At 39.8% G+C, this 17,418-nt stretch overlaps 1 protein-coding gene across 5 annotated transcripts in view; it reads left to right on the top strand.

Annotated features, from left to right (window-relative positions):
* TRPM3 (transient receptor potential cation channel subfamily M member 3) overlaps nucleotides 1–17,418 on the top strand; it is a 400,684-nt gene that overhangs the window by 13,806 nt on the left and 369,460 nt on the right. The window contains exon 1 of one of the 5 annotated variants that reach the window (XM_041711361.2): nucleotides 5,899–7,790. The exons of 2 other annotated variants lie outside the window; for them this stretch is intronic. In XM_041711361.2, coding sequence (XP_041567295.1) covers nucleotides 7,635–7,790 — 156 coding nt within the window. In that variant the 5' untranslated portion in view covers nucleotides 5,899–7,634. Of the gene's footprint in view, nucleotides 1–5,898; nucleotides 7,791–17,418 lie in introns of those variants that run through there. 2 more of the 5 variants (XM_041711362.2, XM_072922317.1) reach the window with 2 other exon arrangements.

Below are 17,418 nucleotides of genomic sequence, written 5' to 3'. Positions count from 1 at the left end.
TAACACTTTTACTGAATGCAATGTATAGGATCAGACTTCTCATCTAAAACACTAGTGATAAGAAAATCAAACCTTTAATAGCTGGCACATTAGTACTCCATGTAGCAGTACTTGCATATTCAGCAGTACTTCATGAAGCGTCAATAAAAATCACAAGCAGCTCTACTGACTTTGAAGTTTAGTATAAGTCCTAGTGCTTTTTTGGGCTAAGATCTAAATTTTATTTGAAAGAAAATGTTACGACAATCAACTCAATAAAAGTCAAAATCTTTATGTATGTGAATAATAATTGAACTGTTAAACTCCCATCTGCCAGGTGTCACAAGTAAAAATTACATTAAAAGATTGCAAAATTCCTCTTATCTAGATTTAACAGATAATGGTGGCTGGATCATTTCAATACTGATTCCATTCAGGGCTTCTGTTCTGCAAAGAACGGTGCTTGGTATCCAGATGAATCAGTGCTGAGGTCACTGCCATTCCAGCTTGGCAGTAAGTCTGGCAGAATGTCTAGGAGAATGAAGGCAAACTTACAGTGATGGATAAAGATTATGATGTAGTTAACTACAAAGGGGAATTAATAACTTTCCTGGGCGAGATAAACCAGTTCTATCTATCAGAAAAAAAACCCACCTCATTCAAGCTTGGGGACTCTCAGTATTGGGAGGTTTTCTGTGGACAAGGGCATTGGGGTGGTCCTCACTAAAAATTATATTTTAAACATAAAGAAAAGTTAGGAAAAAAATTGTTTAGGTTTACCTTCAAGAGCCGAGCATCTCTACTCCTTCCTTAAAAAATTGAAAGAGCTTTACGGGGGCCAGAGAACTTCTGTACACTGTACAGCAAAATCTGAAAAAATAATCAAAATATACTGTTTCTCTCTCTTTTCCTAGAAGCTTTACTTCCTTACTTGTAGATATTTTTATGAATTGTATAGTGCTCTGCTATTCAAGCATTTGTATGACAGATTTCTACAAAGGGAACAGAACAGTGAACTACTTATGATTTGGGGCATTAATAGTCTAAAAGGGAAATGGAAATGCAAAATCAGAGAAAGGACCCAGCATTGAAAAGTCTAATCTGGCACCCCTTCTGTTCCCCTTGGCATTTAGTGTTTTGTACCTGGCAGCCAACTACATAGACATCAAAGATCTTTACTCACAATTTCAGTCACAATTAATTCATCAATCCAAAATTATCACATTGTGGAGTCCAGCATTACCACCCGTTTAAGGCTAGTGTGTCCAAAAGCTTTGCACGTATTAACAAAAATATAATTGCAAGAGTGGGGTGCAAAAGCAAAAGAGATAAATTTGCACAGGTACATCTTAGTTTGCTATAATTGAGAGGAATTAATTCAAAGATAGAGTGTAAGAATGAAAACTACTCCTCACAGTTGCAGATGTTTTTTCCCATGTTGGTCATAGGGCAAACTAATATACCTGGGGTTTTTAGGCTACAATATGGAGTGACTAATTTATATGCTGAGGAAACCCACTCAGTTTTCAAATACTGACCTGGGTTTTCAAAGCCAAGGAATTGTACTAAGATTAATCTCAGTGTTGTGCCTTACTTGGTGACTGAAAGATTAAATACATGGGCTCGTATTCACACAAACTTGTTGTTTAAGGCTAGGATCATCATTCAGCTGGCTGATGAGAGCATGATTTATGATAATCACTGTATAAAGATAAACTGTAGTTCTTAAACAAAGTGTCATTTTTAAAACTATGACTCTCCTTATTCTCTTGACATTTTATATTGGTGAAGAAAAACTACTGACATTTGTATCTAATAATTTGGCCCAACCTATGGTGCAGACCAGTGTGATCTTTAAGGTGCCTTCCAACTCAAATCATTCTGTGATTCAATGACTTGCTATATCGACTTCTTTACATATCTCCATTAATTGACAGTTGCATAACTTAAAGAAAACCACAAATATTGTGAAGGTGCCAGGCTTTACCTTGATATTTTGTCTTAGGCATGAGGCCTAAGAGTAACACTGCTTCCATACATACCTGAAAGCATAAATATGTTGTGTCATCAAATACTGTATTACCAAGTTCCAAATGTGTCTTGAAATTAATATTAAATGTAATGTTTATGTAAAAATAGGCTAAAATCCAAGTTGAACAATTCTTAATTTTGTTCTGAATTTGTTGCCTGGTTTTTTTTGCATAATGAACAAAAAAATACTGTGGAGTATTTATTCATGATGTCTGCTCACTTTCTAAGGTATTGCAAATGTTTCTGACAATGTTGTAGTGGAGGCTGTGAACTTTTGATGTGAACAGATGGGAGAAAGAAAAACTGAGTGTAATTAAAACTTAAATGTCGAAAGTTTGATCTTGCAGTATCTACTCAAAATGACTTCCCTGTGTAGAGAGAGTTCAGCTTGAATAAACACCATACTAAAGGCTTCTAAGAAACCATAAAAATTTTCCAATTGTTTGTCCTTTCATGCTTCAATTAGGTGAACAGGCGTAATTTAGAAAAAGAGGTTATTAATCACCAGTGTTCTATACTGCTTCTTCCAGTGGTGACCCAGAAAACAATCTATCTGCTCCTAGTGTCAAGGGTGCCTAAACACTGCAAGGCAAGAATGATCAAGTGGCTAAAACATTAGATGCAATTTAAAAAATAGACATTATTAATACCTGATTCAATTTTAAAATTACTGTGACACAGCAGAGGTCACTTCAACATTATTTTCCGGGCATAAACTGGTGACAGAGCTTTTCTATTCAGTCCATTATCCTATGATGATAACTCAGATAAACATAAAAATACAAGGTTCATTTTCTAGTGATCTGGTAGCATAAAGCTCTACCTCCACATCTTTCACATTGAGTGGAAAAAATACAACTCAAAAAACCCAACTCTTTTCATCCAATGTTTGGTCTGTTTATGAGAAACCTTTTCCTATTTAGTTTATAACTGTTTTCTGTGAATTATACAAACAATACTTAATTTAAAGGGTTTCACTTATAACCTTCAATACCCAGACACTGCTGTTGATTTGTGCTTTAGAAAATAAGCTGTACTGTGGAAATTTCAAAGAATTTCAATAGAAATAGCTTTATGACCTAAAATCTGGAATTTGGGATATTTTCATGGCACATAGGTGAGTTTCAATGATGACTTTGTTGTCTGACTTTCAGAAAAGTGTATGATCGCCTTCACTCTTTGTGCAAACAGGTTATGACTGGTTACTCCTTTCAAAATCAAATGTATTTTGTTGGAGTCTTGCCACTCTCAGAACATGCTTTGGTTGAACTAACGAGTTTTATTAGTATCCACCAAAATCTATTAGTATAGGATTAATCTGTCTACAAAATTGCAAGGTATAAAAAAAGAAAAACACTTGTGTTAGTTAGAAAATAAGAACAGTATGTAGCAACTCTAGTACAGAACTTCTAAGTACAATTCTTGCCAGCTTTTGATTTCAATGTATTTAACTTAATTAAAATTCTGTAAACTGGAGAATAGAAAAAAGATCTTCCACAGTGCAGGTTATAAAAAGCAGACATGTGTGACCTACCCCTAACAGTAGATACATGAAAGAAACTACAACATTTTTCCAATTTTAAGGGAAACTAATAATTTACATCAGCTTTTGGAGTTTTTCCTGCACTAGTAGAAAATTTGGAGAAGAATTTGTTTGTAAAAACAAAAAAAGTTTGGTAGAGTACTTGGCCTTTGAAAAACCTATCTTTTATATGATGACCCACACTTTGAAAAGGAATCTCATGAGTTTGAGGCTAGGGCAGAAGTACCTTCAAGCCCAAAAACCAGTTGTCTGTGCCTTACAACATCACAGCAATGGCAAACTTGCAAAGATGACAGTCCCACAGAAGACTCTCAGGAACAACTCTGGCAGCACCATGCTGCTGTGATAGTAATCTGAGTACATCTAAAGCAGATATGTACACAAATAATTTCTTCACTAACAGGAAGAGGATATCAAAAACTGTTCTCAGAAATATGGCAAGGAATAGCGCATATTTACATGGGCTTATGATTGCTTTTCTTATACCATAATTACGGAATATCCACAGGGCTTTCGTTCACAGGTCTTTCCTCAGAAAGAAATCCTTGCCAGACCCAGTGGCAGCTGGGCATCAGCTTTCCTAATGTCATTCTTTTGTGCTAGGAGATGCTTGGATCTCTATATTCCTCCCAGGCATCCTGTCACTACCTTTACCTTCTGTACGCTTTTCTTTACATCTGTGTTTTGCCCCAGTCTCCATGCAGGCCTCCTGGTGTTTTCATCTGAATTCCTTGCTCATCAGGATGGACTGCTCTGGACCCTGAGGGAGGCAATCCTTTCCTTGCTTCCTTGAGTAACAACCTACTCTCTTGCACCCCTTTAACTTCAGGCGCTTGTCCTATGGAACTCTTTCAAGCAGATTCACAAAGAGGCCACCGTCTGCTCATTCTTGGATGTAGTGTGCCTCCAGCAGACATTGGTGTGGCTGAACCTCCCCCATGAGCAGGACTGAAAAATATGAGGTTACTTCCAGCTCTTTGTAGAGAGTCTCATCCTTGTGACTGATGAGACTGGGAGCATGAAGCTGTCCAGTCCTAAGGACAGAGACTACACGGAAACTGAATTGCTGCCCCTGACTGCGGAATGGGAAGGTGTAGAGAAGACAAAGCCAGACTGTCCATGAAATTGTGTGGTGAAGGATCAAGTGGAAATACACAACAGTGGGAACATGAGAAATCATTGTTGGGTGTAATGGAAAGCTTTTTGACTGAGATCATGCTTAAGCACTGAAACATTGTCTAGAGGAGCAATGAAATCTTCAGTTGGGATTTTTCAAAACCTGGCTGGACAAAGTCCTGAGCAAACTGATGTACACAGACCTGCTTTAGGGAGAAGCTTGGACTAGGTGACCTTCAGCGGTCCCTTTCAGCATAAATCATCCTATAACTTCTGTCTTGTTAATGGAAAGTGAAAAAAAAGCTTTTCATCAGCCTTGAATGACTGCTCCCAAGCCTTTCAGTAGTTCCAAACACTTCAGTGGTTCTTGGACTCTGCTCAGTTAGAAGATCTAAATCAGGCAAATGTGACCACCCTGTCACCACCTATTGACATGCCTTCATGTAGCTCTTGATAAATATTTGAACATACTAATGAATGACTGTGAAGAATAACTTTGTAGGTGGAATGAGAAGGGCTGAAATGACAGTATCAGGCAACTGTACTCATAACATGCAGTTGTGTCCTTCTCTGCCAGGAATGAAAATACTTTCTTGCCAGGCATACAGTATATTGATAAAGACCACAACAACAGCATTTAGAAGCACGTGTTGAACAGCCCTGTGGTGTGTATAATACATACATGTGTATAAATATGTGTACAGGTGTTGGAAAACAATCCTATGAAGTGGTCATTAAGCAAATATATTGCACTAAAAATTGTCAGATCATGTAACAAGTTGAAACTTTTGACAGTTTATACAAAAGCAACCTGGCACTTATATTGTCAGATTCAGTAACCATGGACAGAACTAAAAAGAAAGAAGCTGTTATCTGTGCTAAAATTTTAATCCTAACATCAGAGAAAAAAATTCTTGTCTATTGATGTGTGAATTTTTTTCACAAAATTTGTGTTTCTGATGTTATTCAAATGACCTGTGTTGTATATTAGACTTACTGAAGTTTAATTGCTTTTGGCTATGATTTTATTCTATTTTAGTTTGAAGTTTGTGTCTTATTTAAAATAGCCTTGCTATTTTTACTAGGCTTGCTATATTTGTTTTAAATAGGAACATTTTTTGCTTTTTTTATATCTTAGATGGTATTGTGAACTGAATAAGTAGTATAGTGTTGTCTGTGTAGCTAAAGAGATGAAGGCAACATATTTCATATTCCAGCTGACAAGTGTTAAACAAGACTAGTGACAAATCAGTAAGACAAATATGTTTTTATCCTGTCCTTTGATTCTCCTGATTTCTTGAGATTCTTGTTCCCCATTCTCCCAACAAAAATCCATAAGAACATGAATTCTGAGTTTTATGTATTTTGACTTTTTACCTTGCTTACAGATTTTCATGGGGTTTGCATATCTCTAGATTTCTCTAAAGAATAGTATAAGGAAAACATGGGGTTTTGGAAATGTAATCGTTACTACTAAGAGATAGAGGAGACATCAGAGAAATTAATCTATAGATTAATCTATTAATTTATTAATCCATTAATCTATTATTTAAAATCACCATTAAAATGATATAGCTAATTAACACAATCAGCAAAGCTGACCAAATGCTGATGTGCCTCAGAGAGGAATAAATGAAGATAAAAGCATTCATGACAATAATTCATCCAAATGAATTAACTTGCTATTATAGTCACAGGTATTGGAAAACAGATTTTCCCAATAATGCCTGTCTCCACTGAATGGAAGTCTGGAGTATGACTAGAAGTTTGCAGAATATTAGACTGCCTAAAGTCACAACAAAATCCTTAATAATTTTCTTCCAACATGTATTTTATGAAGAGTTTAACATGTTCTTTGGAAACTCTGACCCACCTTTCTTGTTTAATATTATGACATTAGATACACTGTGAGGAAAATATATGCTTTCATAAATCACTTAAGCTATAACTAGAATAATATAATTAATTAATGTCATAACATCTTTTTAGAATAGAAAGTTAAGCTACTTGAGAAAGGAGTAGGGATATGTTGACTTTGTCAGTAAAGTGGTCTTTCAATAAATCTTTGAAAGAACGGTTAAATCATAAATGCAAATCTTTGGTTTAATACCTGCAAAACAGTCACTGTGTTTTTAATCTTGTTTGGAAAACAGAGATTAGCTGCCTTGTTATTTCAGCTGTGGAGACTTGAGCATCCTCTCCCTTTGGGAAGAAAAATCAGCAGTGAGCTCGGAGGGCAGAGATGAGGCAGATTTCCTCCGTGGCACTGCAGCAGTGTCCTGTGCTCAGCACACACAGATGATTAACCCCTTTGTTTGTTCTTAAGTACCTGAAAGGGCATAATGAACCAAGGAGCCTGACCAACACTGCAGGAAACCCTTTCGGTATTAGTTAAGAGACTAAATTTCAGAGGTGCTCCTTCGTGATCTTAAGAAAGAAAAGCAGGCCACACGGCCCCCCAAAGGTGTAATACAGTACAAGAGGTACTTTGCCATCTTTTCTTGACTTAGTGTTTTCATCCTTTGAAGTGTAAACAGTAGGGGAAAACGCTTGGCTTAGAGTGGAGGCTGTGCACATGTGGCTGTTGCTAGACATTAAGAACGAACATACTTCATTATAGGGAAACTACTAATTTATTTCCCTAGAACTATTAACGTAGTGTACTTAGGAAAAGCCTCCTAGCACGATTTTGGCACGATCTAGACAGGAGATGAACAGGTGTCATAACTTGTCTTGTCAGCACACCTACCTGTCCCTTTCTCTCTCTGCGCCTGTTTTGTAATTCACGCTGCAGACTAACACTCGGTTTTGCTGCGGGAGCCCCCGCGGCCCCTCGGCGCAGTCCCGCAGCGCCCGGGCGGTGCCGAGGCGGGTCCGGTGCCGCCCCGCCCCGCCGCTCCTCCGCCGCGCCGGGCAGCGCCGATAAAGCGCCCGGGGCGGGCGCGGGGCCCCGCCGTGCACGGGCATGGAGCAGCGGCGGCTGAGCCCCGGCAGGGCCGAGGCGGGCAGCGCCGCCGAGGGCGCGGCGAGCGGCGGCCGGGGGCGCCTGGCCGAGTCGTGGCGGCGGCTGAGCTCCCGGCGCGGCTCCCGGCGCACCGGACCCGCCTCGCCCGCGCTGGCGGTGAGTGACCGCGGCCGCGCCGCCGGGTCCTGCTCGCTCCGGGGGCCGGGGCGGGGGTGGTCAGGAGCGACCTGTTGCGCTTCGGGAAGAGGAATCGCCTTTCCTGCGCGCTGAGCCCGACTCTGGAGTTGTTAACAGGTGCGGGCCTCCGGTTCTGCTCTCTCCCGGTGCTCCCGGCGGAGCGGCAGCTCGACTCGCTCCGCTCGGCCAGGAGCGCAGCTGGCGGGAAGGAAAGTGTCTGCCTGCCACTCGTGCAGCTGAGGGGAACAGTGGGAACAAAGCGGGGAACAATCATAAGCGGAGGCATGTAGGCAAAAAGCAGGTTCCTCTTCCTACCTCCAGGTAGGTGTCCCCCTGTTGGTGTCTCTGCCTTCAACCAGATCGATGGGATGTGCCGGGAATCTCTGGGGTGGGTAGACAAACATTTTAATGGAGATGCATGCTACATGTAGCATCGACTGCAAGTTAGGAAAACGAACATATTGACCATAAAGGTAAATTGAGAGAACAAATTGAACATTCAAACAGGAGTGACATTTATTAGAGTGCTTGATGTCCCGTCTCCTTGGGATCAGAATCCTATAGGTAAGTGCTGAACAAACACACATAAACACAGATTTTGGAAGAACTTCTGGCTGTCCAAAGACAATCTCAGTTCTCGTGTGCTTAGAAACAGCATTGTGTATTCCTAATTAAAGCAGACTGTCTGAAGTGATACACCTTATCCAATAGATCAAATGTATAATTTGAAAAATAAAGACATATTTATAAGCTTTTGACCTGAGGGGTAAAATGACCACGAGTTGAATTTCAGTAGGGAAAAAAAAAAAAAGTAAGGGTAGAGACCTACAATATAAAGGATGTCATGGCAACAAGAAAGCATCATACAAAGTAACAATATTATTTTGTGGATGGGGAACAGGAGTAGCATTGCACTGATCTGTACCATGCTGTAGATTAAAATACTGTAATCTAGGGTGTTTTTTTTTTTCAATAATACACAAACTTTGCAATAGATGGCTTAAACTCAGGTAGAGATTATGGAACTCATCAGAAAAATGCACACTGCAGTTGAGGGTTGGTGTTAGTTGGTTGGTTTGTGGGGTTTTTTCTGGTTTTTTTTTGGTTGGTTGGTTGGTTTTTTTTGTTTGGTTTTTTTTGTTGTTGTTTTTTGAAGGCTTGTTGAGTTTCTCTTGTTCTAAACAAAGTTGTTCTTGTGGCTTACAGCTGAGATGAATTCTTACTCCAGCCCGAGCCCTGAATGAGATTCAAGTTGCAAGTGTTTTGCCAGAATTGAAAGGTTGTATTAATCTTTGCTTTTCCAGAATCTTTGTGAAAGGATGAGAAACTTTTTCCTTTTTTCTTCTCTAAAGTATTACTATATTAATGGTTTTTTATGTTAATGAATTTTCATTACATTAAGCCCACTAAACTTCATAAAGTGCAGGACAGATGGGAATGACAGATTCTGAATTTTTTAGTTTGGTAATTTGTTAGGGTTTTTTAAAATTTTTTGTCAGGTTTTTTGCAAACGTGGGTTTGTTTTTTTTATTGAGAATGGGTAACTATTAGCTTGTCTTCTTCCTTTATGCCTTTTTTTTTTTTTTTAATGAGAGAATAGGGTTTCTGAAATCACATTTCAACACTAAGAATAAATCACTTGGAACCATTTTCCCAGTGCCAGAACATAGTAATTCTTAAGACATTTTCCACCAGGACCTTTTTTTTTTTTCCCCTTCCCACATGCACCCACACTATCCCAGGGCAGGAGTGGAGAAGGGAAATATAGTATTTCAGTCCTTTTAATATCAGTGTTTTGATGTCATCCCCCCAGTCTTGCCCCTTGAATTATTTTTTTTTTCCTGTGTCAACTTCTGTTTGTCTGCCACAGTTTACTTTTTAAAGGTTGCCACTTGTCTGAGGAGAATTTTTGAGGTGCAGTGCTGAAGTAGGAGTTTAGTACAAGTGATGCTATGCATGTGTACTTTTGGTTGTTTTTTTACTTCCCCAAAATCTATATTTTCTGGCCCTCCTTTTCTTTACACACTTGTAGAAATTGCTGATACTGATGTTTCACTTTTATTCATTCCTTGTTACATTTTTACACTTGGCTGCCTTTTTATTACTTTGTTAATTCCTGGAGAGGAATTGGTAATCTTATTTCTTTACCAAAATGATCAGGAAGGGGTCTGGGGAGGGGGGGGGGGGGTGGAATGGAGGGGAGTTAAATTTTATTTACCTTGTTTTGATATTAGTGTTTGGAGGATAGAGAAGAAATTGCTACATTGACAGGAGCTGAAGAAGTGAAGGATATTTGAGATAGAAAAAGTTTGCAAGAGTAAATGCAGCCACACGTGGCTGACTCCAAACAATATCTACCTGTGATCTTTGTTGAGAATAACCCTGGTTTCATTTTGAGTGAAGGCATTACATATTAAAGGAGTGAAGTATGGTTATAGCTTTAGAAATTAAGCCTTTTCTGCTTCTTTCCTCTCCCCATCACCCCCCTGTGTAACTCTGGAAAAGGAAAAGGGTATGGAACCCCCTATACAAACTGATAAAAAATTTGCCATGCAAACCAACAGATCACATTTTGGAGAATGAATAAAGGGAATTGTTTGGACATTTTCAGCATAGATCTTGAGAGTCATTTGTACTTACAATCTCTGGATTATGTGAGTTTTCCAACACATTTTAAGCAGATGCTGCACAGTGTTCTGGTTCAATAAAAATTGAGATAACTGACTGCTCTGCTCTACAGCTTGTGATTACAGCATAATTTTTTTTCTCCTTTTGTTCAAAGATTAAATTGCTTTTGAGGTGAAATTTCCCCAGGATATTTATAGTAGTTAAGATACAAAATGACAAGTGAGAAACAAAAGAACACATGACCTAAAACTTTACTTTGCTGTGGCACCGGTGAAATTATTGCTGTGAACCGGGTCATTGGTCCTGTCTTGAATGCTGAAAATCAGATAGGCTGAGTACAAATGTCTGATGAGACGTAATCAGCTCCCTTTACGTCACAACAGAACTATGTTTATGTGGGTGAGGAACATTATATATACAGGTGTAATCCACTGAGTGAAGAGCTGAAATTCAGATTTATTATGGAGCAGATTGAACAAAATTTATCTTGACCTCTGAGTTTCATATTTGTGAATTTGAGGACTCAGATGTCATTTTCCCTTTCTCATTTATAGCAAAAGCACCTTTGCCGTGAGGCTGGTCAGTCTGGTGAGGAGACTGTTAAACTAGCAGTGATGTGGGAGCCACATTACAGCCCTGAGTTGTACGATAAAATGATGGAGCAAGGGCAGAAAGCAAAAGTACAAGGTGTGGGGGGAACAAGGCAAAGCTTGGGCATGCAGGGTGCAGGGGGGCTGCACACTGCTTGGGGTTCGAGCAGCAGGGACAAGAGCTCAGCCTGTGGCCAGAGCTGCAGCACGGCTGCACTACCACCCATGATATGGTAGTGCTGTGGTTGATGGAGCCCTTAGGAGAGGCAGGCAGAGAAGAGAAGGTGTAGGGCTGCCCTTCATGTGGAGGAGCAGCTCAGAGGTGTAGGGCTCAGGTCTGCATAGACCTTGTGGGTCAGAGTCAGGTTTGTTGAGAGTTCTGGAATGTGTTAGAGATCATTGACCAGAGTGAGGAAGCAGATGGAGCTTTCTCCATCTTCTTTGGGAAATGTAATTATGTCAGAGCACCAGCCATCCAGGAGATTGCTGGAGCTTAAAGAAAGAATCTTGTTACTGAATGGTGCTAGAACAGCACACTGTGATCCTGTCCATGCAAGGCTGACTTGTTTTCCCATTTTAGCTATTGTATGATATTTTTCCCAAACAATAGCTCAAATATATTTGTATTTTCTGCTGGCAAGCAGAAACAATGTTCTTACAAGAATTTATTGCTGCAGTTCTTGATGAGGGCATGGTGGTGCAGGTGCTGTAATTGCTGGTGATGAGGGCCCCTGTCCTAAAAGGAGTTTGTTCTGCAACCAAGGAATTTGTGTGGCACAGTGCAGCTTGAAGACCAAGCCATGTGTGCAGTCCAGCACAGCACAGGCCAAGGTGTACTCAGATTACCTGGTGTGTGGATCACTGTCTCCTTGATGTGCAATGGTCTTCCTGTCAGGATCCCTGTAGGTGAAGGTGATGCAGTGACAGCAGGCATGGATAAGGCAGGTCCTCACCACCCATGTCTGCTGGGCCTCTGCACTCAGTGATTTGGCTGAAGGAGGAGAAAATCTGGTCATCAGCCTGAGGTAAAACCAAGGAAGGAGCCCTCCTGGAACTGACATCTGGGCACATGAAGGAGATGCCAGTGACAGGAAACAGTGACTAAGGATTTACCAAGGGTCAGTCATGCTGGATCCAGCCCTCATGCCTTCTGTGATGTAGTTGGAATGAGAGGAGAGCAGTGGATGCCAACTGCCTTTGCTGTAGCCAGGCTTCTGTAGCTGGGCCGTGACATTATAATCTGGGAGAGATGATGTGCTGGTGGGAGAGGAGCAGTAGTGGAGGCAGGGCCTGGGGAAAGTGGGCTTTTTCAAGACTTGGGGTTTCAAATCCCAGCTGGGTGAAGCCCTGAGCTACCTGTTCTGTCCCTCTCAGCAGCAGCTGGGACTAGAAACGTCCCCAAATCCCTGCTAGCCTGGGTTACCTTGGGACCGTGTACATCTACATCAGAAAGTCCTTTGAGAATTAATTTACAAGATGCACACTAACACAGCTAGTAACTGGTGTCTACACTTGATCTGCTTGAAAATCTTAGAAGCATGACTACCCTGGTAATCAGATGTGAAAACACGCTTCTTAGGAAAAATAAAAATGGTAGTTCTTACCTAGGACTGGTAGAATTTCTTAATATTGTAAGATGGAAGGTAGCGCACTGTCTCTGAAGGAAATATTTATTTTTGTTGTTAATTTTTTTAAGTTCTTGGTGTCAGGAAGGAGCCTAACTAATCCTGTGCTTGTCTTTTATTTTAGGCAGATGCTCCTTTCTTCTTAATTTCTGCAATTAATTCCACTTTTAAAGTGGTTTTAAAAATTTGTGTATGATGAGCATGGATGAGCAACACTTTTCCTGACTGCATATTTGGATGCTTTACTAATAAAGCTAGAAATTAGGGCTATTTAAGTTTCACCTTAAATAAGATTTCCTGAACCTATATATGAGGTTGCCATTTTTTAGAATCTCTCCTGAATATATTGCCTAGTGTCTCCCTGCAGCTGGCCTCCAGTGAGAAAACCTGTCAAGAAACTTCCTACAATAGACCAGTCCTAAATACTTGTCTGAATAATTGATCTTGTGTTCGTTCATTTAGTGGTGGTAGGAAAAAAGTTATATTCTATGCATTACTTCTTTGGTGCATGTGTGATCTAGTCTGTTAAGTAATGTGATTTTTAAAGATTGGCAATTCATTATAATTTTAGGAATCAGGTCTTTATCAGAAAGGAAAATGTTTTTGCATTCCTATTACTATTTTTGTGAAGGTATTGTCTAAGACATGGACCTAGTACTTTCTGATGCTGGACAAACATTCATAAACTTCTATTATTAGTATGAAGTGACTTTGAAATAGCTAAATTTTTTTTTCTGAAGGAAAAACTTCAGATTTTGGATTTAAATTCTGAAAAATGCTTATATAAGACAGCCCTCAGAAGTCCCATCCATGCTAATTTTTTTTATGACTTTACCTTTCAAGAGTAGCATTCTGTACCTGATAGAGCAGAGTGTAATATTGCTGACTGCATTCATATGCAGTGCATGTCATTGCAGAGCTATAATATGATTTTTAGTTCTAAAGATAAGAAAAACAGGAAAAAAAACCAAAAACCAAATGAAGAGGGGAAATGAATTCTCATTAAAATAATAAAACCGAACAGCAGTTCAATTTCCACAATTCTCATTTTTTTCTCTTCCCTGAAAAGACATAGGGGATTATTATATTGAAGGCATAGGATGTAAGAAAATCCCAAAGGCTGAAATTATTTTGCTCTTTTTCTTCCTTTCTTATGGAGATAATAATAATTAAATATTAATGTATAGGCTATTCTGTATGTGAAATGAAAGTACATGTATTTCAAAAGAAGGTGGTAGTTTAATATTTAGAATGATAGAGTCAAACTCCATGAGCAGAATTTAAAAATTATAAATTTCTGGCTTTTTCTCATTTACTTCTTTGGGGCCTAATGATTTTTAAGTGGTGGCTGACCTCCTTTTTATTAAGAGATTTATTTCCAGAATATCCAGAATCAATAGATATCTTTTAAATCTTGAGAAGTTGCAGTGGTATGCTGGATGTGGATAAACTTGTGAGTCTGAGAGTTGCTGGTGTAGAGGTGCTGTTGTCCATGACTAATCCATGAAAGACAAAAAAGACTTCTGAAGGCTTACTTTCCTGTAGGATGTTTTATCTGTTATCTTTCTGTACAGTGGCTCAGGTGCTTGAAAATTATGACATTAATTAAAAGAGAAATATCTTTAAATTACAAACAACACTTAGGAGCAAGGAAAAAAGAATGAAAAAAAAAACAATATAAAGAGATGAGAAAGCTCTAGACATGTGACAAGGAGCATGAAAACTTCTGCCTAGATCAGGGGACAATTTTACTTTTCACAACATTTTTTTTTTTCTCTATGGTTTTGTTTTTGCCATAGGATGCAGCTACCATAGGGCATGTATGTAGGGTTTTGGAATTTATCTGAGGCTTGTGAGGTGTTTTATTCATCACAACATAATACAGAGAAGTACTTCTTAACCTATTGGAGATTGTAATATTGGTTATGAAAGCAGGAGCACGTTTTAACTTGCACAACTTAGTCTAACACTGGCTGGGCAGTGACAGATGTGGCCTGCTATGACCTCTTTTCTGTGTAGCTGAAAGCAACTCTTTCCAGACATAATTTATTTCTTCTGATGAAGCAGCATTTCAACAATCCTGTGACATTTCAAAATGAATGTGGAAAGAAGAAGAGTCTTATTATTTCCTGGTGCATGTATTTTTTTCCTGGTATTTTTATGTTCTTTTTGCTTTTAGATAACATAATTACTTTAATGACATAATGGAAGTATTTTGTGGAGCGTATTCAAAATAGGTAATCTCCTGCTGCAATTTTTTCAAGTTTACTGTGAATTGCAGAGAAACTGACATGTCATGAAACCCTGTGAATCACAGTGACTGCAGAGGTGAAAGGACAAAAAAAAATAGAATGTTTTAGCTAAATAAACAAGCAAATGAAAAGTTTATGGTTATTATTGCCAGATTATAAGTGCTTGCTCTCTAGAAATACTATAATAAGAAAAAGCATCTGATGATAATATGTTAATTAATTACATCTATTTATTCTCTCTTAATTTCTAAATATTTCCCCTGAGTGATTAATAGAGCATATTAAGTTGGAAGGGACCCATCAGGATCATTGAGCTCAATTCCTGGCCTGTGCAGAACATCCCAAGAACCACACCATGTGCTTGAGAGTATTGTCCAAAATCTTCCAGAGCTCAGACTTGGTGCTGTGACCACTTACCTGGGGAGCCTGTTCCAGTGCTCAGCAGCCCTCTGGATGAAAAGCCATTTCCTGATATCCAGCCTACACTTCCCCTGACGCAGTTTCATGCTGTCCTCTCACTGGTCACAAGAGTGCAGAGATCAGTGCCTGCCTTCTGCTTCCCCTCGTGAGGATGCTGAAGAGCACTATGAGGTCTCCCTTCAGTCTCCTCTGCCCCAGACAAGAGACTGAGGCACCTCAGCCACTTCTCACACGGTTTCCCCTCCAGACCCTTCACCATTCTCACTGCCCTCCTTGGATACTCTCCAACTGCTCAATGTCTGTTTTATGCTGTGGTGCCCAAAACTGCCCCCAGCACTCGAGGTGAGGCCACCCCAGCTCAGAGCAGATCAGGACAATCCCTCCTTTGGCTGGCTGGAATGCTGTGCCTGATGCCCCCCAGGACACGCTTGGCCCTCCTGGCTGCCAGGGCACTGCTGGCTCATGTCAGTGACCAGGACTCCAGGTCCTTTTCTGCAGCGCTGGTCTCCAGTCTCTCATTCCCCAGTCTCTGTGTACAGCCAGGGCTGCCTTTCCCAGGTTCAGAATCCAGCATTTGTTAAACTTCATTTGGCTGATGATTGCTCAGCTCGCTGATTTCTTGAGGTCTCTCTGCAGGGCCTCTCTATCCTTAAGGGAATCAATACCATCTTCCAGCTTATTGTCGCTGGCAAACTTAGTATGCCTCTGAATCCCTAGTCCAAGATGTTAAAGAGAAGTGGGCAGAGGATGGAGCCCTGCGGAACCCCGCTAATGAGCCGACTCCAGTCTGAATGTCACCTCATTCACCACAACCTTTTGTGCCCAACACTTGAGCCAATGGCTCACCCATCAGGTAATGTTCAGCTGTCTGCTGGACATTTTGTCTAGAAGAAGAGACAGTTTCCAAGGCTTTGCTGAAGTCCAGAAAAAATGCCTCTATTGGTTTTCCTAGATCAAGTAAGCGGGTTACCCTTAGTTGTAGAAGGAAGTCAGTTTTGATAAGCAGGAGCTCCCTCTCATGAAGATGTGCTGGCTGTGACTGATGACTGTGATGTCCTCCCAGTGTTTTTAATACCTTCCAGAATAATATTTTCCATGGTTTTACCAGGCACTGAAATGAGACTGACAGCCTGTAGTTTCCAGAGACCTCCTTCTTGATCTTTCTGGAAATCAGAACAAAGTTTTTAGCTTCCAGTCAGCTGAGAGGTCTCTGGGTTCCCAAGACGACTCCACAATCATCAAGGAAGGCTTTGTGATGGCATCAGCCAGCTCTTTGAGTATTGTCAGATGAATCTCATCAGGCCCCATACATTTGTAGCAATACAGTCAAATAGTTTAAAAGTAGAACTAAGGTGACTCTAACCTGGAATACTGAAATTGCTTTCTCATTGGAAAAGCTGATTGGTTAGAATAAATTTCACTATTTGTTCTTTTTCTTTTAAGATAGTTATCATGGAGAGTCCAAATCTGTAGTAACTTTACTTATTCAGATTTCTCTGCTTCTGCAGTGTAAGCCAACTTTTGCTTTTAAAGGTTTCCCAGACACCAGAAGTTCTTAACAGTCGGATGTGCTCCTGTGTAAATTTTCTAGTGGTCTCTCAAGGGAATAGGATACAAGAAAAGGAAATGCATGTGACTGGATGATTTAGAATTTCAAAGGGCCTGGTAGGAAGTTCTGTGCCTCAAGAAGTTGTCATAGGAAGTGAGTAAGACTAGAGTATCAGAAGTTGTGAATGAAGTTTGGAGACAAGTAGAAAGCTACTGAGGCAACAAGGCAGGCAAGTGAGACTTTAATGAGCTCAGCAGTGAGGATGGATGCAGTGAGGTTCACCTCACACCATGAGCTTACTTGTTCTCCCATTCAATTATCAAAATTGTGACAGGGCAGCATTTGATTCAATAGAAGTGTTCTGAAGATGGCAATCTTTGGTTTTAGATATGCTTTTTTGTTTCAAGTAAGTGTTTTCCTAATGTTTGTGTATTAGAGTTATTTTGAAAGTTATTATTAAAAGTTATCTGTCAATCTCTTACACTGACAGTGGAAGAACACAGATGCTGAGTTGTATGAAAACACAATCAGAATTCAAGTTTT

The sequence above is a fragment of the Taeniopygia guttata genome, chromosome Z (assembly GCF_048771995.1).
Source record: "Taeniopygia guttata chromosome Z, bTaeGut7.mat, whole genome shotgun sequence".
In the NCBI taxonomy this organism is placed as follows: Eukaryota; Metazoa; Chordata; class Aves; order Passeriformes; family Estrildidae; genus Taeniopygia; species Taeniopygia guttata.
This window is presented reverse-complemented; position numbering and strand designations above follow the sequence as displayed.